Source organism: Anser brachyrhynchus (assembly GCF_964034855.1).
Source record: "Anser brachyrhynchus genome assembly, chromosome: Z".
Classification (NCBI taxonomy): domain Eukaryota; kingdom Metazoa; phylum Chordata; class Aves; order Anseriformes; family Anatidae; genus Anser; species Anser brachyrhynchus.
The window spans coordinates 20,323,130-20,339,124 of NC_137697.1; the positions used below are offsets into that span (position 1 = coordinate 20,323,130).

A 15,995-nucleotide genomic window follows, 5' to 3' on the forward strand; every position below is an offset into this window, starting at 1 on the left:
ATAAATAACTGCACTAAAGTTAATGGATGAACTAATGAACATACATGCAAAGCCAGAATCCACCATATTTACCATCTCAGACTGTTAGCCAATTGCTCCTGAGATTGTAGAAACAAATAGATCAGCTTTTTACATTGGATACTGTGAGTCTATATAACACAGATATCTGAAATAGTATATCTACATTTAAAATTTATACTGCTGCCTTTTAAAAAATCATGTTTATGTAACTGTTGGAAGATTAAAATATAGGGAATATTTAAATTGATACTGAATGTAATCATCTGACTTAGGTCTGTATGTAAAACAATCCTCATGTTACATTAATACAAAAATCTTTCATATTCCCCTTAAAAAAAATTCATTGATAATCCTTCTGCTAGGTGTCAGTTAACCAGGGAATGTGTGTATGTGTGGGGATCCCTGTGAAAAATAAGTATTGGTGATGTCTTGCATTTTCTCCATGATATATAGGAATGGAAAAATTCTTGCAATTAAAAAAAAATATATATATAGTTTTTTTAATAGACTTAAGCATTTATTCCCTATGACTTCTTACTGAAGAAAAATATTATGTACATAATGTAAATATAACACTGCCTAAAACTGAATAGTGTTCAAGGGTACGATTTACCATCCTCTTGACTCTTGATCATTAATTGTTTAGCTTGCAGAGAGCAAGAAGTAACTTACAAACCAGTCCCAAAACATGTAGAAAATCATTAGATTCAGTGCAGGTCAGGTAAAAGCCAATGACATATGCCAGCAAAATTAACGGTACCATTTGTACTCTGTTCTCATAAGTGCATACAAAGTTCAAAGTTTTTGTCTGGAGAACACAATATTAACAAGACCCTTCATCCCCTCTGAAGTCCTAAGATGCCTAAGTAAACCACTGTAGTCCATTATGTTAACTCATTGTTATCTCCTTTCTCCAGATTACATATTTACAATTAATCTTTTTTTTTTTTTTTGTAAATATATGACTACCTATAACATAGAAAATGAAATGAACAACTGACAATAATTTCTCACTTTGAAGATAAAGGTGAGTTGTTCAGTAATGTTGAGTATCTGTTCAAAGTTTCTTGTGAAAACATCTACCTCTTGTGCCTGAGGCTGGAACTGCCACTGGAAAGGCTGATATTCATTTATCGTTCTATAAATAAATAAATAAATAAATAAATAAATTAATATACTTAATGTTTGTTTTTATGTGGATGTATGTATTTCTATAATAAAAATTATATTTTATTTTGTATACAATATTTGTATTAATATATTTAATGCAATATATTAACTATATATAATATATATATCAGATGTCAAAACTAAGTTTATGTCAAAATATTTTTATTTTATATATATACATAATTTTGTGTATATGTATATATGTAGTTTCCCTTCCACACTGATACAAGTGAATTATACAGCTCTTTATTTTGCAAGACAAATGTAAATCTGTGCACGGTGCTTTTCTGCCTGTGGATTTATAAACACAAGCATAAAGCAGGCTAGAAGCAGCAGGGGCTCCCGTGGGCCAGCCAGGCAGCCAGCGTTGTCCCACAGCCCCAGCCAGGAGAAGGGCATCAGGGGGCACTGGTGCAGACCTGTCCTCAGCATCAGGCACCTCCATCTGGATGCGGGGCAGCTGAAACAAGGCCAGGAAGTCAGTCCAGGTAAAAGAAATTCCAAAAAAAAAGATTTTTAATGTAACTTAGTTAAATCAGATATCAAAGCTAAGTTTATGTCAAAAATCTTGAAGTAAATTTAAGTGTAAAAAAAGGGAAAAAAAAAAAAAAAGCACCTGGTGAATGTAAAGCTTAATTTTCTGTTTGGAGGCTTAGAATTTGAATTTACTTGATGCAGGCGGAATTGAACAAACAATATCAAAATCTTTAGAGAATCAGATTTGGTGTCTTTAACCTTTGTGTTGTGCAGAGAATGGAATGATTTTTTTATGTTATATTCTTTCAACTCTTCTTCTAAAAGCATGTTTTCTAGGTAATTTTTCTTCTGACTTCCCATTTACTGTTTCATGCAACTTCTATACTATTTTTTCACTTACTGCTGCAGAGGACATTTTCACATTCTACTTCCATGTCACAGTCTCAATTACAAGAAAAGCCATAGTGGGTCAGAATGAGAGGTCGTCTCCTTTCTCCTTTCTTCAAAGAAATGTAAGAGTAGGCCAAAAATATATAATACATTTGAGAGCTCCCCCAGACATTCTCAGTGTTCAACATAGAATTTTCTCTTCATTTCTGTCATAGAGGTTGAACGACAATCAGAGAGACTAAAAAAGAGCAAGCCGTGTACAGAAAGAAATTAAGAACAGTACTTATGAATGTCCGAAGTACAACAGAGGAAGGAAAGAATTGACATCCTTCAGGCAAGCCAAACTGTTAAGTTTCTATGGAGCTTAATGGTCAAACCTACTTCTGTTTCAGGAATGGTGAAAGTTCTTCAGTTAAAAGAGTTTCGCTGGTGTACTCTGTTCTACTGTTTCTAAACCTATCCCTTAAAATGACAGTGCCTGAATTTAGGCATTTTCATTCATTAACAAATTCTTGGGTAAAAGTAACCTGCTTTTAGAGGTGCTAATTCTGATTACATTCATTTTTGCTGAAAATTCTGTAGGTCCTCATCTTTTATGAAAATCAACCACTTAAGCAACTAGATTGGTAAAATGCAGATAAGAGGCGGAAAGCCATCAGCCATAACAAGAAACAAGTATGAATGGAAACCTGAGGGCTTAGACTATCTCCAAAACATCCCTCCCAACATCAACCATTCTGTGGTTTGATGATTATAGAAAGAGGACTAACAGGGCCTCAGATTTGCTGTACTAGTGGCTAGGAAACTGTGCAGAAGGAAGTGCTGTTTGGTCCTTGTCTCTGTTTTCAGGGAATAAGACATTATGTACAAATCTGCAGCAAAAAATATTTTCTCAGGGAAGAAAGAAGGCTGTTTGAAACCACAGATGAAATCTCTGGTGCTTTTGTCTTCTTCCCCGCTCTCCCAACCCCACAGTTAAGTGAACTTGTGCATGGGTGAGGTACTGTTCTCCAGTGCTCTGTATTATCTTCTGCTCCAGTAGCAAAGCCCAGTGCACACAGCTCTGCTGAGGAGAACCAGATGCAGACCACACTGGCCGCTGTGTAGGTGTGGTATTCCCTGTTGGCCCAACTGCGTTCCTCATCCCACTCACCTCCGCCCAGTGACCGGATGACTGCGCCAGGTTCATCTATGCTGCATGCTTACTTTTGCATTTTCAGAGTAGCTAACACTCCCTCTGTGTCCCTATAGAGCTGCTCCTTTTGTACAACATTGTCCATTATTTTGACTTTGCTTATCCCATCAATTTCTTCTTCTAATAGAAATAAGCATGAAGAACCTTAATTATTGGGTAACAACTCAGGCCAGTAAAAACCAGCTATTTTTCCCTGAGGAAGACCAAGTAGAAGAAGGTAATAGAGACACAGCTGTTTTCCTTCAATAGCATTTCATGAAGCAGTCATTAATGGTAAAAAGAAGGAAGAAATGTAGACATCAAAGGCCAGAAAAAAAAAAAAAAAATCAGATGCAAATGGTGTCAGAAGGTTTGCATAACAATTCGTCAAATCTTTAAACACTTTATCATGGTTTGAAAGGAAATACGTGATAGCTAGGTCCTCTGCTAGTTGCTAGCTGTGTGTCTGATACTTTTTTGGGTAACACTCTTATCTCCAAATACAGTAATTAATTTCCAATGAACTTTTGCAATGTAGCTTTTCTCTTTTGAGTTCAGTCATGGAAAAAAAAAAAGAGGTATAAAAGGTGAAATAAGATCTTCCTCTTCAACATAATCATCTTGTAGCTTCAACTACAGAGAAAATAGACTTTTTGTGTAAGTCGTATTGGTTGCTTGACTGGAGTGATGAGAAGAAGGATTGAATTCCTTTGTGGAGATCTGTACCTAGTAACTATGCATCACTGAAGTGTTACAACTGAAGGGCTAGACAACCAGCAAGCTGGAAGTTTCTGTCCCTGAGAGGAGAACAGATGGGTCATTCTTGATATAACATCTTAATTACCTTTTAAAGAAAGTCTTTAATGACATAGCATCATAGAATATCCGAGTTGGAAGGTACCCACAAGGATGACATATAAACACATAGAATTTTTAAAGACTGTTCATGGTGGTTTGGCAGGAGTGAACACATATTTTCTTTCACAACTTCAAAGGCAATACAGCAAACAAGGCCTGAGGGGATAAATAAGACTGAAAACAAAGGAAGATTCTGTTTTTCTTTGAAATAAAGCAAGAAGATGCACTGATGTTTCAGCTTTTGTGAATAGTATGGGATGTGTAGCTTGATTTGCCTTATATGTGGTATTCTTTGACTACAGATATGGTAGAATGGTGCAATCCAATTTCTTAGAAGAAGAAACTGAGTAACAGAAAGGTAGCATATAGCACTCCTATTCCAACAGACTACAAATCTTTGGTAGGAGTTGAACCATTTGATGGTATATGTGCTAAATCCTTTCATTACTTGTGTTGAAAGTCCCAATAATGGTGTACGGACTGTTTGTGCTCTACTGAGCACTTCTGTGTAATTTGTACAAACTTGATTCGTCACTTTCAGTATTTCATTTTTCAGCTGCTGAACAGTATTACAGGATAGTGAGGCACCCACAAAATTACATAGCTGCAATAGCAAACTAAAATGCACCGCATAAGAACAGTTGTACCTATAAAGGTCCAAATACTTATATTTAGAGTACGTAACGTAGAATAAGTAAGTAGGTTAAGTACCAGAGTCTTATGGAGGGGCGTCAGAACAAGGAATATATAACGATACTAGTCTGCAATAGATGTGTGGTTCAGGAACTTCCTGAGCCAGATATGTTATCTTTGTATTTAATAACCTTTTCCTCCTTGAATTTGTCTTGTTCTTTGACTAATGAAAACTTCTGGCGTCAACAATATCCCACGGCAACTATTAAAATCCACATTTCAGTTGTGAACCTTATCTCATTCCAAGACAAGCCAGAGAGATTGTTCAACCTGAACAAAAGTTTCCATGGCCTTGGAGTTTCAAGTTATGAATGGTCACTGTTCTTACATGACTGCAAGGGGAGGCTGTGACAAAAAAAAAAAAAAAAGTCTGCTTTTCTTTTCTTGTCTGAAATTACATTCTGTGTATCCAGTGTTATTTCCAAGATAAATCTTTCAACTTCCTCATTCCTGATCTGCCAGGAAAATAATTTATTGGCCTTTTCACCCCTTTCATATACAAGTGCACTTGAGTGTAGCAATTGCTTACAGACCTGGTTCTCAGCCAGCTCATTATGTTCTTTCCAGAAACCATTTATAAATTATCATACATTAAAAAAAAAAATAAAAATCCAGTGGGATAAGTAATACAAGGGTTTTAACCCTTAGGGATATGCAAGGAGTAAACATTTCTTGGCATCAGGCTTTTCTGTTCTCTCTTTGTTATTCCTCCATTAAAAGACTCTCTTATGTTTCTTCCCCAAATTTTATCACACTCCGTAATAAGAATTTTATCTTCTTTGATCACTGCGATCTGAGCCTTCATTTCTCATTCTGCTCCTTCTTATTACTAAACAAAACTTTTTCCTTTCCTCTATTATTTAATTCCAGTCTTCACTCTATATTTTATTTTTTACTTTATGGGTCAGATTCTATTACAGTCTGATTAGTTTGTGTCCTCAAATTGCCCAAAAATGCTAGAGAAGAAGTTGGATCTCCTTGGATAGGGACTTTTTAAAATTTTTATTATTTTCTCATCCTATGGGACAGGATGCATGCTGAATGCGGCAGAAGTTGGTGTGTTTGAAGGACATTGTGCTCCAGCTATCAGAAATTGGTCAGACCTGTTCCCATACTGCTGCAATCTATACCAGTACTGATGTACAGTTGATCCCGTGGCGAGGAAGTTGCAGTGTGTTTACATCCAGCCTTCTCCTGCTTATGGGCAAGGGGCTCAAAATTGTCCAATTTTGCTTTCTATTGTTGTGTGTGTTGTAATTGCTGTTTACTTAATGGTAGGCTGAATTCAAAACTCAAGAACTGAATAAAAGTTATTGAGGACGAATGTATATTCTCTGTGCTGAGTGGATGATACAGATACACTCCAGGAAGTTCTAATTATCGTGCCATTCCTTCTGTGAATATTTGGCATTTTATTTCTGTCATGCAACTCACTTGCAGTAATAGTAGAAAGCAGACAAACAAATATGATTATTAGCTACTCTAGCACAAACTCCAGTTTGAAGGTAAAAAGTAGATGATGTCCAGGTCCACAGGAAATGAGAAGTCTAAAATACTTTTAAGTGCAGCTTGATTTTCTTTTAAAAATTCAGGATACAGTAAGATCTATTTCCAATGGTCAAGGTATATATTTCAAGGGCAGCCTAACTTGGTGGAGTTTTTAGATTATGGCTAGTAGACTGTACAATAAAGAAAGGAGACGTATTATCATTAAACGTTACATGTACCTTCTTCTTAAAGCCTTTATTCCAAACTAGCTTAAAAAAAGTCTCCCAACAATTTTGCTAGCTTATGAACTTTAACTAGCAAAGTGTGAAATATTAATAAAGGCAAGAAAAGCTGTGTTTTAATCTGTCCACGAAGGCAAACCCTTAATGAAGTCTGGAGCTAATCATCTCAGCCCAGTAGCTTTATCCAGCCCAATATGTTACAGTATAAATATGTACAAGGTTTTAAAAATTTATCTAAGCTGCATTACTTAAAAGAGTAATATAAAATATTTTCTTCTAACTTAGTTAGACCCTATGTTTGTTTAGATTAAGAAAAGCAGAAGAAAAACTGGAAAATCAATGACTATAATTGAAGAATTGTTTACTTTTTCTAATAGTTTCTCTTCCATGTTTTTTTTTTTTTTTTTTACCTATTACATTTTTCCTACTCATCAGTGTTAACCAAAATCTTTGTAAACATTTGAAGGAATATTAAGTGATGAAGCTGGATGGCAAATATTGTGTAATCTAAGAGTTTACAGAAGAACTGTAGGAACAAAAGAGAATTTGGGGTCTGCTGGTTTCAACAGTGCATATGTAAGCAACCCCTGTGAATAATAGCTATAGGGAACAGATATTTTTAAAGAACCGTGGTTTGCTTTTATTTGTTAGCTTGTCCCAAAGCTACATTTAATTGGAGAGAGGCAGACCAAAGGTTTTTTCAGAGCCATTAATTTTCTCACCTGCATAAGAGTTTGCTTGAATTAATCAGGAATACTTGCATCTCAGTTCAGGTCACAGACTGAAAATGCATTGTAAAGACAAATTAGTATTCCAAGTTCAGGAATGAGTTCTTGGTGTTTAATTTTAAACTAACTGACTATAAATCAGATTTCAAAATCATTACAGAATAAAAAGGCTTAATATACAGAAGTTTGTATCATATCATTACTTATCTTTCATCTCTTACATTTAGTAAAAAATAACTTAAAGTCAAAAAACTCATAGATGTGTGTGGGATCTGGAATAACAGCTCATTTTAGGTATATCAGAAACTATAAGCAATATAGAAAATATGAGCAAAGCATTTATTATCATAAAGTTTCTGTTACATAGGGCTTGAACTCCATTAAAAATGAACTTCCTTAATAATGCATCTCCTGAATTCGTTGTTATGGCAAATAGAGTACTAGTACTATGATCCACTAGAGGGCATCAAGTAAGCATACGGCAACACAGTACAACTGAAAACACAAATGGACTTAATTAACTTGGTAAAAACCACCAAAAGATATCTTCTGTAAATGGTTCAGAAAGCTGAACAAAGTTAATTGTGTTGAATAAGTTGAAGATTTTTTTCCCATAAAATGTGTATGTATATATATAAAATACACATATATACATGTAAGTTTTGATGAAAAAGAATATTTATTTATCCGTATAAATTCATCTTCCCTTCCACAGAACCTGGGAACTTATTGCTCAGTGCAATCATTTTTAAAAGCTGTGTCCAAACATAACATATTACATAGCTGTTTACATCTATGAATGGAAGACTAAGAAACAATTCATTTTACCAGGTGTTATGTGTAGTAATTGTGAAGATGGTCATATAGAAATATAGAAATGAATCATGATGGTGAAATGATTTCAGAAAGAAACATGATGAATGAAAAATAAGAAGCAAAATCCCATTATGGTTCCTGTTTTAAATCTTATGACTTTTTTTTTTTTTTTTAATGCTGTGTAAAAACCTGAAGTAGAATTCTGTAATCAATGAATGTAAATGGAGAATTTAGATTCGGTGGTATTTTGTGTTTCATAATCCAGTATTCTTAAAATAATTTTGTACAGGTGTAAATTCAATGGGCAAATACATTGCTCCTGCAGGGTGATCGTGAAGAGTTAATATAGCAAGTAGAAGGCTATTCAAGGAAGTGGTGTGGTGTATTTCAGGCTAGAACTAGATAGCAAGAACTGACAACGAGAGCTTGTATCCAGCCCTCCTTATATGACTATTTAAATGTACTTAAGAAATCTCCATATAATATTTGTTTTCTGTTCTCAGTTTCTGCTGCACTGCTACTATCTGTTCCACTTTTTTGTATCACAGTCCCATGATCACCCACCTCAGTAGCCTGTTTGTGTCCTTTTCCATGTGTTTGTACTCCCCAAAATGAAACAATCTATAAACTTACTATTCTCTCTTTTTTTTGAGTGTTAATCCTTCCTCTAATCTTTCTTTTTATGTGTCATATGTAGTATAAAGAGGAGAATTAGTTTGTTCTACTTAAGGTGTTCCTTATCATTATCAATAAATACACATATTTTACAGCTTTATGCAAAGAAGCAAAACAGTTTAAAGTCTCTTACTTCAGAGAACCAGCAGAGTCAGTCTTCAAAGGAACAAGAATAGATCTACCTTAAAAACTATGGACTTGGCCTGATATAGGTTACCTTTTCCTACCCTGCATGTGCCTTACATGCAAATAAAAGATGTAAGCCAGGGCCCCTTTCATGTATGCATAACCACGTATGGGACCAAAGTTCAAGTGCTCTCACTGTTACACTGTGAAAGTAATGCATGGTTTGAAAAATTGAAAAATTGAGATGATTTCAAAACGCTGCTGGTACAAATTCAGAGAATCAGCATCTTAAACTTTTAGGAGATGAATAACTGTCCTTTTTACATCTGGTCTTGCCAGATGCCTACTGGCATCTGCCTCTGAGAGCCTACTCTGGTTTTTGATCCTTTAAAAGTCAGGTCCTAGGATTTCACCTGACTTTGTAAGATCGAGAGATGTCTGCCTCAAGTCACGTCACTGAAAGAGTATCAACAGGTGCCGTGAGAGTTTGTGGTAATTATAACGCGATATCTGCATCTGCAGGGAAAGAAAACTGGCGTGGCTGTTCCTGTGAGCAATTGGAAGGGATAGTATGAAAAATTGTAAATCTGAAGAACCAACAGGCATATTGGTGACGGTCAAGAACATTTGCATTGTGACTGGGAGCCAACAGTGGCCTTTAATTCTTTAAGCCTTGACTTTCAAGAGACTGTACTACAAAGAAGAAGGCTATTAGAGACCCTGAAAGGAAGCTGAAATGTTGGCATCCACAGAAGGCAACTGAAGTGATCAACTGACCTTATCTCTGTCCCACTCTTTTAATAGATAACGTATTGGTAACACCTCCTGTCAAGTTTATTTGCTTGGCACTAACCCAGTTTCAAACAGAAATGTACAAGTTGGTGAAAGACAAGAAACTTGAAGAGCTGCCTCAGAAAAATATTATGACAAACCATTTTTTCCCCTCTGTAAGATAAAAGGTATTGATTGTGAACTGTAAACTTTTGGAAACGAGTTTGTTCTCAGGATGAAGAGGCTGGACTCCGCTAACATAATTTAGATAGATGGATAGAAGGGCATTTTAATGAGCACAAATTATTCCTCAAACAGTAGGAGGTGTGGAAGAAGACAGGATACTTTGGTGTGTGTAGGATGTATATAGTAAAATAAGACTGTAAAAAGAAATTGTGCGTGTAGGATGTATATAGTAAAATAAGACTGTAAAAAGAAATTAAGAGAAACTTTTCTCGTATGACTTCTAGTCATCCTTTTATGTTCCATGGGCTCGTATATGTAAGTTGCTGCTGTGAATGTAGGCTGCGTCATCGCTCCTGGAACGGCAAGTGTTGTTAACGCTGGGACTGGAGCCACCTTGCTGTCAGATGAGATACCCTGGGACTGTTTCTCTTTTCTTTCCTCCTTTCTAGTGGTGGAATTGATAGGACTTAACTTTTAACTTGTTGAATATTTAGCAACCTGGAGCAGACTTGCAGCGCAGTCAGTGTGTATGACTAATTAGTACCGAGCTGGTTAATTTATAATATTGGTTACTACACGCAACAAGAGTTGCTTTTGCTACGTGTAGGGGCCACGTTAGTATTCTGGCTACACAAAAATAAAACGGCCTGTGCCCAGCAGAGGCCAGGGGGCCGGGCAGCGGCGTGCTTAAGGTTTGTGTTTGGACACCTTTTGGATTTTTTTTTTTTTTTGGAGTGTTTGGACAATGTTGGAGATTTTTTTGTGCTTGGACATCTTCTAACTTTCCTTCCCGCCCAGGCACGGCAGGGGCCGGTCAGCCCGGCCGTTACAACAGCCGCCTCACGGCCGGGCCGCGTTGCCGCGGCGACGGCACCTCCGGGCGGCGGGGCGGGGCGGGGCGGGGCGGGGCGGACCGAGTCCCGTCCTCCCCCCCCCCCCCCGTCACGTGGCCCTCCCGCCCCGTGCCCGGTGCTTGGCGGGGGGTGTGTGCCGTGCCGTGCCGTGCCGTGCCGGTAAGTTTGTCGGAGCGGGCAGCGAGCGGCGACATGTCCGGTAACGGGCACAGCTACGGCGAGCAGGCCGGCGAGGCGGCGCCCGAGCTGGCTCAGGAGGCGGCGCCCACCACGGCCCCTTCGGTGCCCGCGGCCTTCGGGCTCTTCAGCAGCGACACCAAGAAGTAAGGAAGGGGACGGGGGCGGGACCGGCAGCGGGGTCGGGCGGTGAGGGGCGGCCGGGCCTCCCCGGGCCGCGTTTCCGGGCCGGGCTCGGGCGGCGGGGAGGGGATGGGGCTGAGGGAGGGGAGGGGAGCGGGCCTCAGCGCCTCGTCGCGCCGCGGGGAAGTTCGTGTGGCGGCGTTTGGCGTGTGCCCGGGGCTGTGGAGCTTTTTTTTTTTTTTTTGGGGGGGGGGGGGGTTTGATTTTTTTTTTTTTCCATAAAAAAGCTTTTTATCAGTTTTGCTAGCCAGCCGCGTTGGCGCAAGTTTCGTTTTGCCTTCCCGTGGGTCTTAAGAAGCGCTCGGAAGTTTGTCTGTGGGAGCTGCGGACGTGGTTGGCCGTGACGAGGTGGCTGGTGTGAAATGGGAGGGAGCTAACACGGTCCGGCTCTTGGTCAGAAGTCAAAATGAGGAAATAGGCAGGGGGAAGGAGAAAAAAAAAGAAAAAGAAAGGAAACAGTCTAAAGTGCACCGACACCGCAAACCTTTAGCTCCTTAAAGGAAAAGTGACCTGAAGCGACAAAAAATGCCTCTGGGAAGGATCAAGAGGCTTGCCAAGCTGGAATGGTATCCTACAGCAAATCGGAAATCTATTCCTAGAGCGACCAGTAAAAAGGACCATAAACTAAGGTCTCGTGTACATTAGGAAATCAATCATCTGTTCTTTAGTTTGATTGTTCTGCGCAAAGAGAGCATCCGTGCTTAGAAACCTCGACTGATGTGTTTATTTTTATGCCACACTGAAGTAAATCACAACAAGGCGAAGCTGCTGTGATTCTCATGCTTGTCTCCTTGAGACAGCAGCTGATAGGCCTCCTCAGTTTTCCATACAAGTCATACTTCTCTTCGTCTGCGATTCCTCTACATCTTTTGCTTTTTCATTCTGTTCCAATTAAAACTTTCAATGATCTAGCATGGATGCCCTAATGACTTGTGTTTGTATCTGACTTATGTTGCTTGCACCCTGCTTTTGTTGTTCCTTTCTGTGGAAACAACTTTGTGCTTTATTTTTTAACCATCGTTCTTCTTCCACTTTTCTGCAGAGAAGAGTACCCCTGATCCTTGATCGTGGCTGTAATTCTATATATAAACTCATTTCATCCTAGATTTCAGACTGTTTTGCAGGCTAAGTATATTTGTCAATGTTTCCGCAGCTGTGGGAACCAAAGTAAGTAATTCTACCTGAGGCTGTCCAATGGTTGCAGAAATACAGCTCTGGGGTCCTGAGGCTTTGTGTGTACGTGTTCGTGTATGACTTTCTGAATATGGAAGAACCAGAGTAGCTGAGTAGCTTGTGATATGTGTGTGTGCCTTTTTAATTTGTGTTCCAGGCTTGCTTCTTTACTTAAAGGAGGGGAGAGAAGATCCCTGAAGAAGGGGCTTGAGGAGAAAGCTGATTTTGATCTCAGTGGTCTTTGCAGCTGACAAACAAGTCCTTGTTAAAACAGGAAGTTTGCCCTGATTTGAAACTATGTGGTAAAATCCTAATCTGTGTAAGAGATTTTGAGAAATGGACACTGCAGGAAAGCTCTCCTAATAGGCCCCAAACTCCTTACTGAGAAGCAAACAAAATTTCTTACACCTCGAGCTGAAATGGAAACCTTCTCAGGACAGTGCCTGTAGCCCGTGTTGAAGACATGGTGTCTTCTTGGTTCGTGTTCTTTAAACTGGTCAGATCTGGACCCTCTCTAGTGTGTGCACAGAGGAGTGCAAGATGTGTGTCTGTGTCTTGCATTTTCAAGGATAGAAGTAGTAGGATATTCCTCTAGTGAAAATCAAGTTACTCTTGGGGCTCTTCACGTTTGCTGCTCTCTCTTGGCTGGCACTCAACACTGCTGTATTTGATCTTAGATGTGCCTATGTTCCGTACCGTGGTGTTTCAGTACTTTGTGAGCTTCTTGGTTGCTGGGGAAGGAGAAATTGTCGTTAGACAGAGGGGCATGTAATGTACGGCTGTCCCTAGAATAACTGTTTGACCAGAGACCCAAATTTGCCTGTTGCAAATTAATCTGAACAATGTCACATGGTTAGAGTGTTACTGTCGAGACTATCATAAACACTTAAAACCAACAAAGAATATAGGCTTTTTTGTTTTCTGTCTTCATGTATTTGTCTTGAAGTGAAAGCAAGCTAAAGTATAATGCTTCTGAAAAAAACAAGTTGTTTATAGGGTTGTGCTGTCTTTAGTCTTACAGAGTATAGAAGGGTGTATGACAAGTTTCTCAAAGATGCACGAATGAATATCAGTAGTCTTAAATCTGAAGTCTGAAGTTGACCTAATATAAACTATTTGTCCTAAATGTCGTCTTTTTGTCTGTTCAGTAGAAGTGCATAGCTGAAGTACTTACCACATAAAAGTTCTGAGCATACTTTGGTGTCAAATGCCCACGTTTTTCACTCTTCTGCTAAAGCTGACTTTTTAAATTTTAGCAATTCTAGGATTTGTTCATTAGTTTTTAATTGCGAATAGAATCTTCATATAACAAATGTAGTGTTTTCTCAAAATGCTAGTGCTGTGGTTTGATTGGGACACAGTGTCAACATTGAAAATATTTCAGGGCCTTGAAAGTTCTATTGTGAAGACATCTTGAATCTGAGTAAGTGGAAGGTTTGACAGTGGGAAGATTAGTAAGGATGAAATAGTTCATTGAAATAGTTACCTTGCCACAGCCAAGTAGCAAGAGGTTGCATGTGCCATGTGCAAATATGTTTCTCACTATTTAATACATTGTATGTATCCAGTGCAATGAAAAAAAAAAAGGTTGTCAAAACAAAACTCTTGTTTGCATCATTCAGGTAACCACGTAAATGTTCAGGACAAAAAAGTGAGGAAAGATGTATTTTTTTGCTAAACTCTGTTATAAAGATTATCATTATTTCGGCAGTCCTGGCTATCAGGGGAGGTCCCAGTCGACTGGCGGCTAGCAAACGTGACGCCCATCTACAAGAAGGGTTGGAGGGTGGACGCGGGGAACTATAGGCCTGTCAGTTTGACCTCAGTGCCAGGGAAGCTCATGGAGCAGATTATCTTGAGGGTCATCACGCGGCACTTGCAGGGCAAGCAGGCGATCAGGCCCAGTCAGCATGGGTTTATGAAAGGTAGGTCCTGCTTGACGAACCTGATCTCCTTCTGTGACCAAGTGACACGCTTGGTGGATGAGGGAAAGGCTGTGGACGTGGTCTACCTTGACTTCAGTAAGGCTTTTGACACCGTTTCCCACAACATTCTCCTCAAGAAACTGGCTGCTCGGGGCTTGGACTGGCGTACGCTTTGTTGGGTTAAAAACTGGCTGGATGGCCGGGCCCAGAGAGTTGTGGTGAATGGAGCCAAATCCAGTTGGAGGCCGGTTACTAGTGGAGTCCCCCAGGGCTCAGTGCTGGGGCCGGTCCTCTTTAATATCTTTATCGATGATCTGGATGAGGGGAAAGCTGCCTGGCAGAGAAGGACCTGGGAGTACTGGTTGATAGTCAGCTGAATATGAGCCAGCAGTGTGCTCGGGTGGTCAAGAAGGCCAACGGCATCCTGGCTTGTATAAGAAGCAGTGTGGCCAGCAGGTCTAGGGAGGTGATTGTCCCCCTGTACTCGGCTCTGGTGAGGCTGCACCTCGAGTACTGTGTTCAGTTTTGGGCCCCTCGCTACAAGGAGGACATGGAGGTGCTCGAGAGAGTCCAGAGAAGGGCAACGAAGCTGGTGAGGGGTCAGGAGAACAAGTCTTACGAGGAGCGGCTGAGGGAGCTGGGATTGTTCAGCCTGGAGAAGAGGAGGCTCAGGGGAGACCTCATCGCTCTCTACAGTTACCTTAAAGGAGGCTGTAGCGAGGTGGGGGTTGGTCTATTCTCCCATGTGCCTGGTGACAGGACGAGGGGGAATGGGCTAAAGTTGCGCCAGGGGAGGTTTAGGTTGGATGTTAGGAAGTACTTCTTTACCGAAAGGGTTGTTAGGGATTGGAATGGGCTGCCCAGGGAGGTGGTTGAGTCACCATCCCTGGAGATCTTTAAAAGACGTTTAGATGTAGCCCTTAGTGATATGGTTTAGTGTAGGACTTGTTAGTGTTAGGACAGAGGTTGGACTCGGTGATCTTAGAGGTCTCTTCCATCCTAGATGATTCTGTGATTCTGTGATTAAGTATAGTATGTACATAAGGAACTGTTTTCCTGATGGTTATGGCTAAATGGAAACTTCTTGAATGAGAAGTCTCACAACAAATATCAGGCTGGGGCTAGTCATTACTCAGAGTATTGAAACCTAACTAAAGAGACAGTACATACCAAACAGGATGTTATATTTATGTGTTGCTTAAAAAAAAAAAAAAAGGCAAAAGAACAACAAAAAACAACTGACCAAACAACAACAAAAAACACAAGACCAACCTTTTGGTTACTTAGATCATTAAAAATAAATAAGAAATGGGTCTGTGTGCTGATGGTGGAATTGTCGTCTTTGTGCTCATTCTTTTGAATATCTCAGTAACCGAATAGTTAAAAGATTTTATGTACCTGAGATGAGTCAGTCTAAACTTAGAATCTTTTTGTGCTGAACAGGTCCCATAGCGTGACTAGAGATGGCTATTTCTTTCATCTCTCCTTCCCCTGTATTGATCATATGAACTAACATGTATGTTATTCCCTTTACAGAGCTTGTATAATTACATTTTTGGAATTTATTCATGTGTCCTGGTAGGTAATCTGTCTGTGAACAGGTTGTGTTTCAGGCACAGGTCTCTATAAGTGCTCCAGATGTGCTTACATTCATATGTTCTGCGTTTCTTAGAAAGAAAAAGCATCAGGTTGTGGGCCACTAGAATAATGGAAATGTTCTGCAGTCACGTCTTTGCCCAGAACAGGGCTGTTCAGTAGGAGGAGGAAATTGCTGAGAGGTAAACAATATAGACAAGCTGAATCCAATCTGTGGACCACAGGCTGTTTTTTCCATGCCCTGGATTAGTGGAAGCAATGAAGTAAGAACT

General features: G+C 39.6%; 1 protein-coding gene and 1 long non-coding RNA gene across 3 annotated transcripts in view; both read left to right on the forward strand.

The window, feature by feature from the left end:
• The first annotated feature begins 1,258 nt into the window (after positions 1 to 1,258).
• On the forward strand, positions 1,259 to 3,211 carry LOC308185415. Its single transcript, XR_013943353.1, has 3 exons — positions 1,259 to 1,679; positions 2,077 to 2,180; positions 2,274 to 3,211. It is a non-coding gene; the product is annotated as an uncharacterized lncRNA (long non-coding RNA).
• Positions 3,212 to 10,747: 7,536 nt separating this feature from the next.
• The window catches only part of AP3B1 (adaptor related protein complex 3 subunit beta 1), a 165,115-nt gene continuing 159,867 nt past the window's right edge, over positions 10,748 to 15,995 (forward strand). Inside the window, exon 1 of one of the 2 annotated variants that reach the window (XM_080573444.1) lies at positions 10,748 to 10,992. In XM_080573444.1, coding sequence (XP_080429570.1) covers positions 10,862 to 10,992 — 131 coding nt within the window. In that variant the 5' untranslated portion in view covers positions 10,748 to 10,861. The remainder of the gene's footprint in view (positions 10,993 to 15,995) is intronic. The other variant, XM_080573445.1, reaches the window with a different exon arrangement.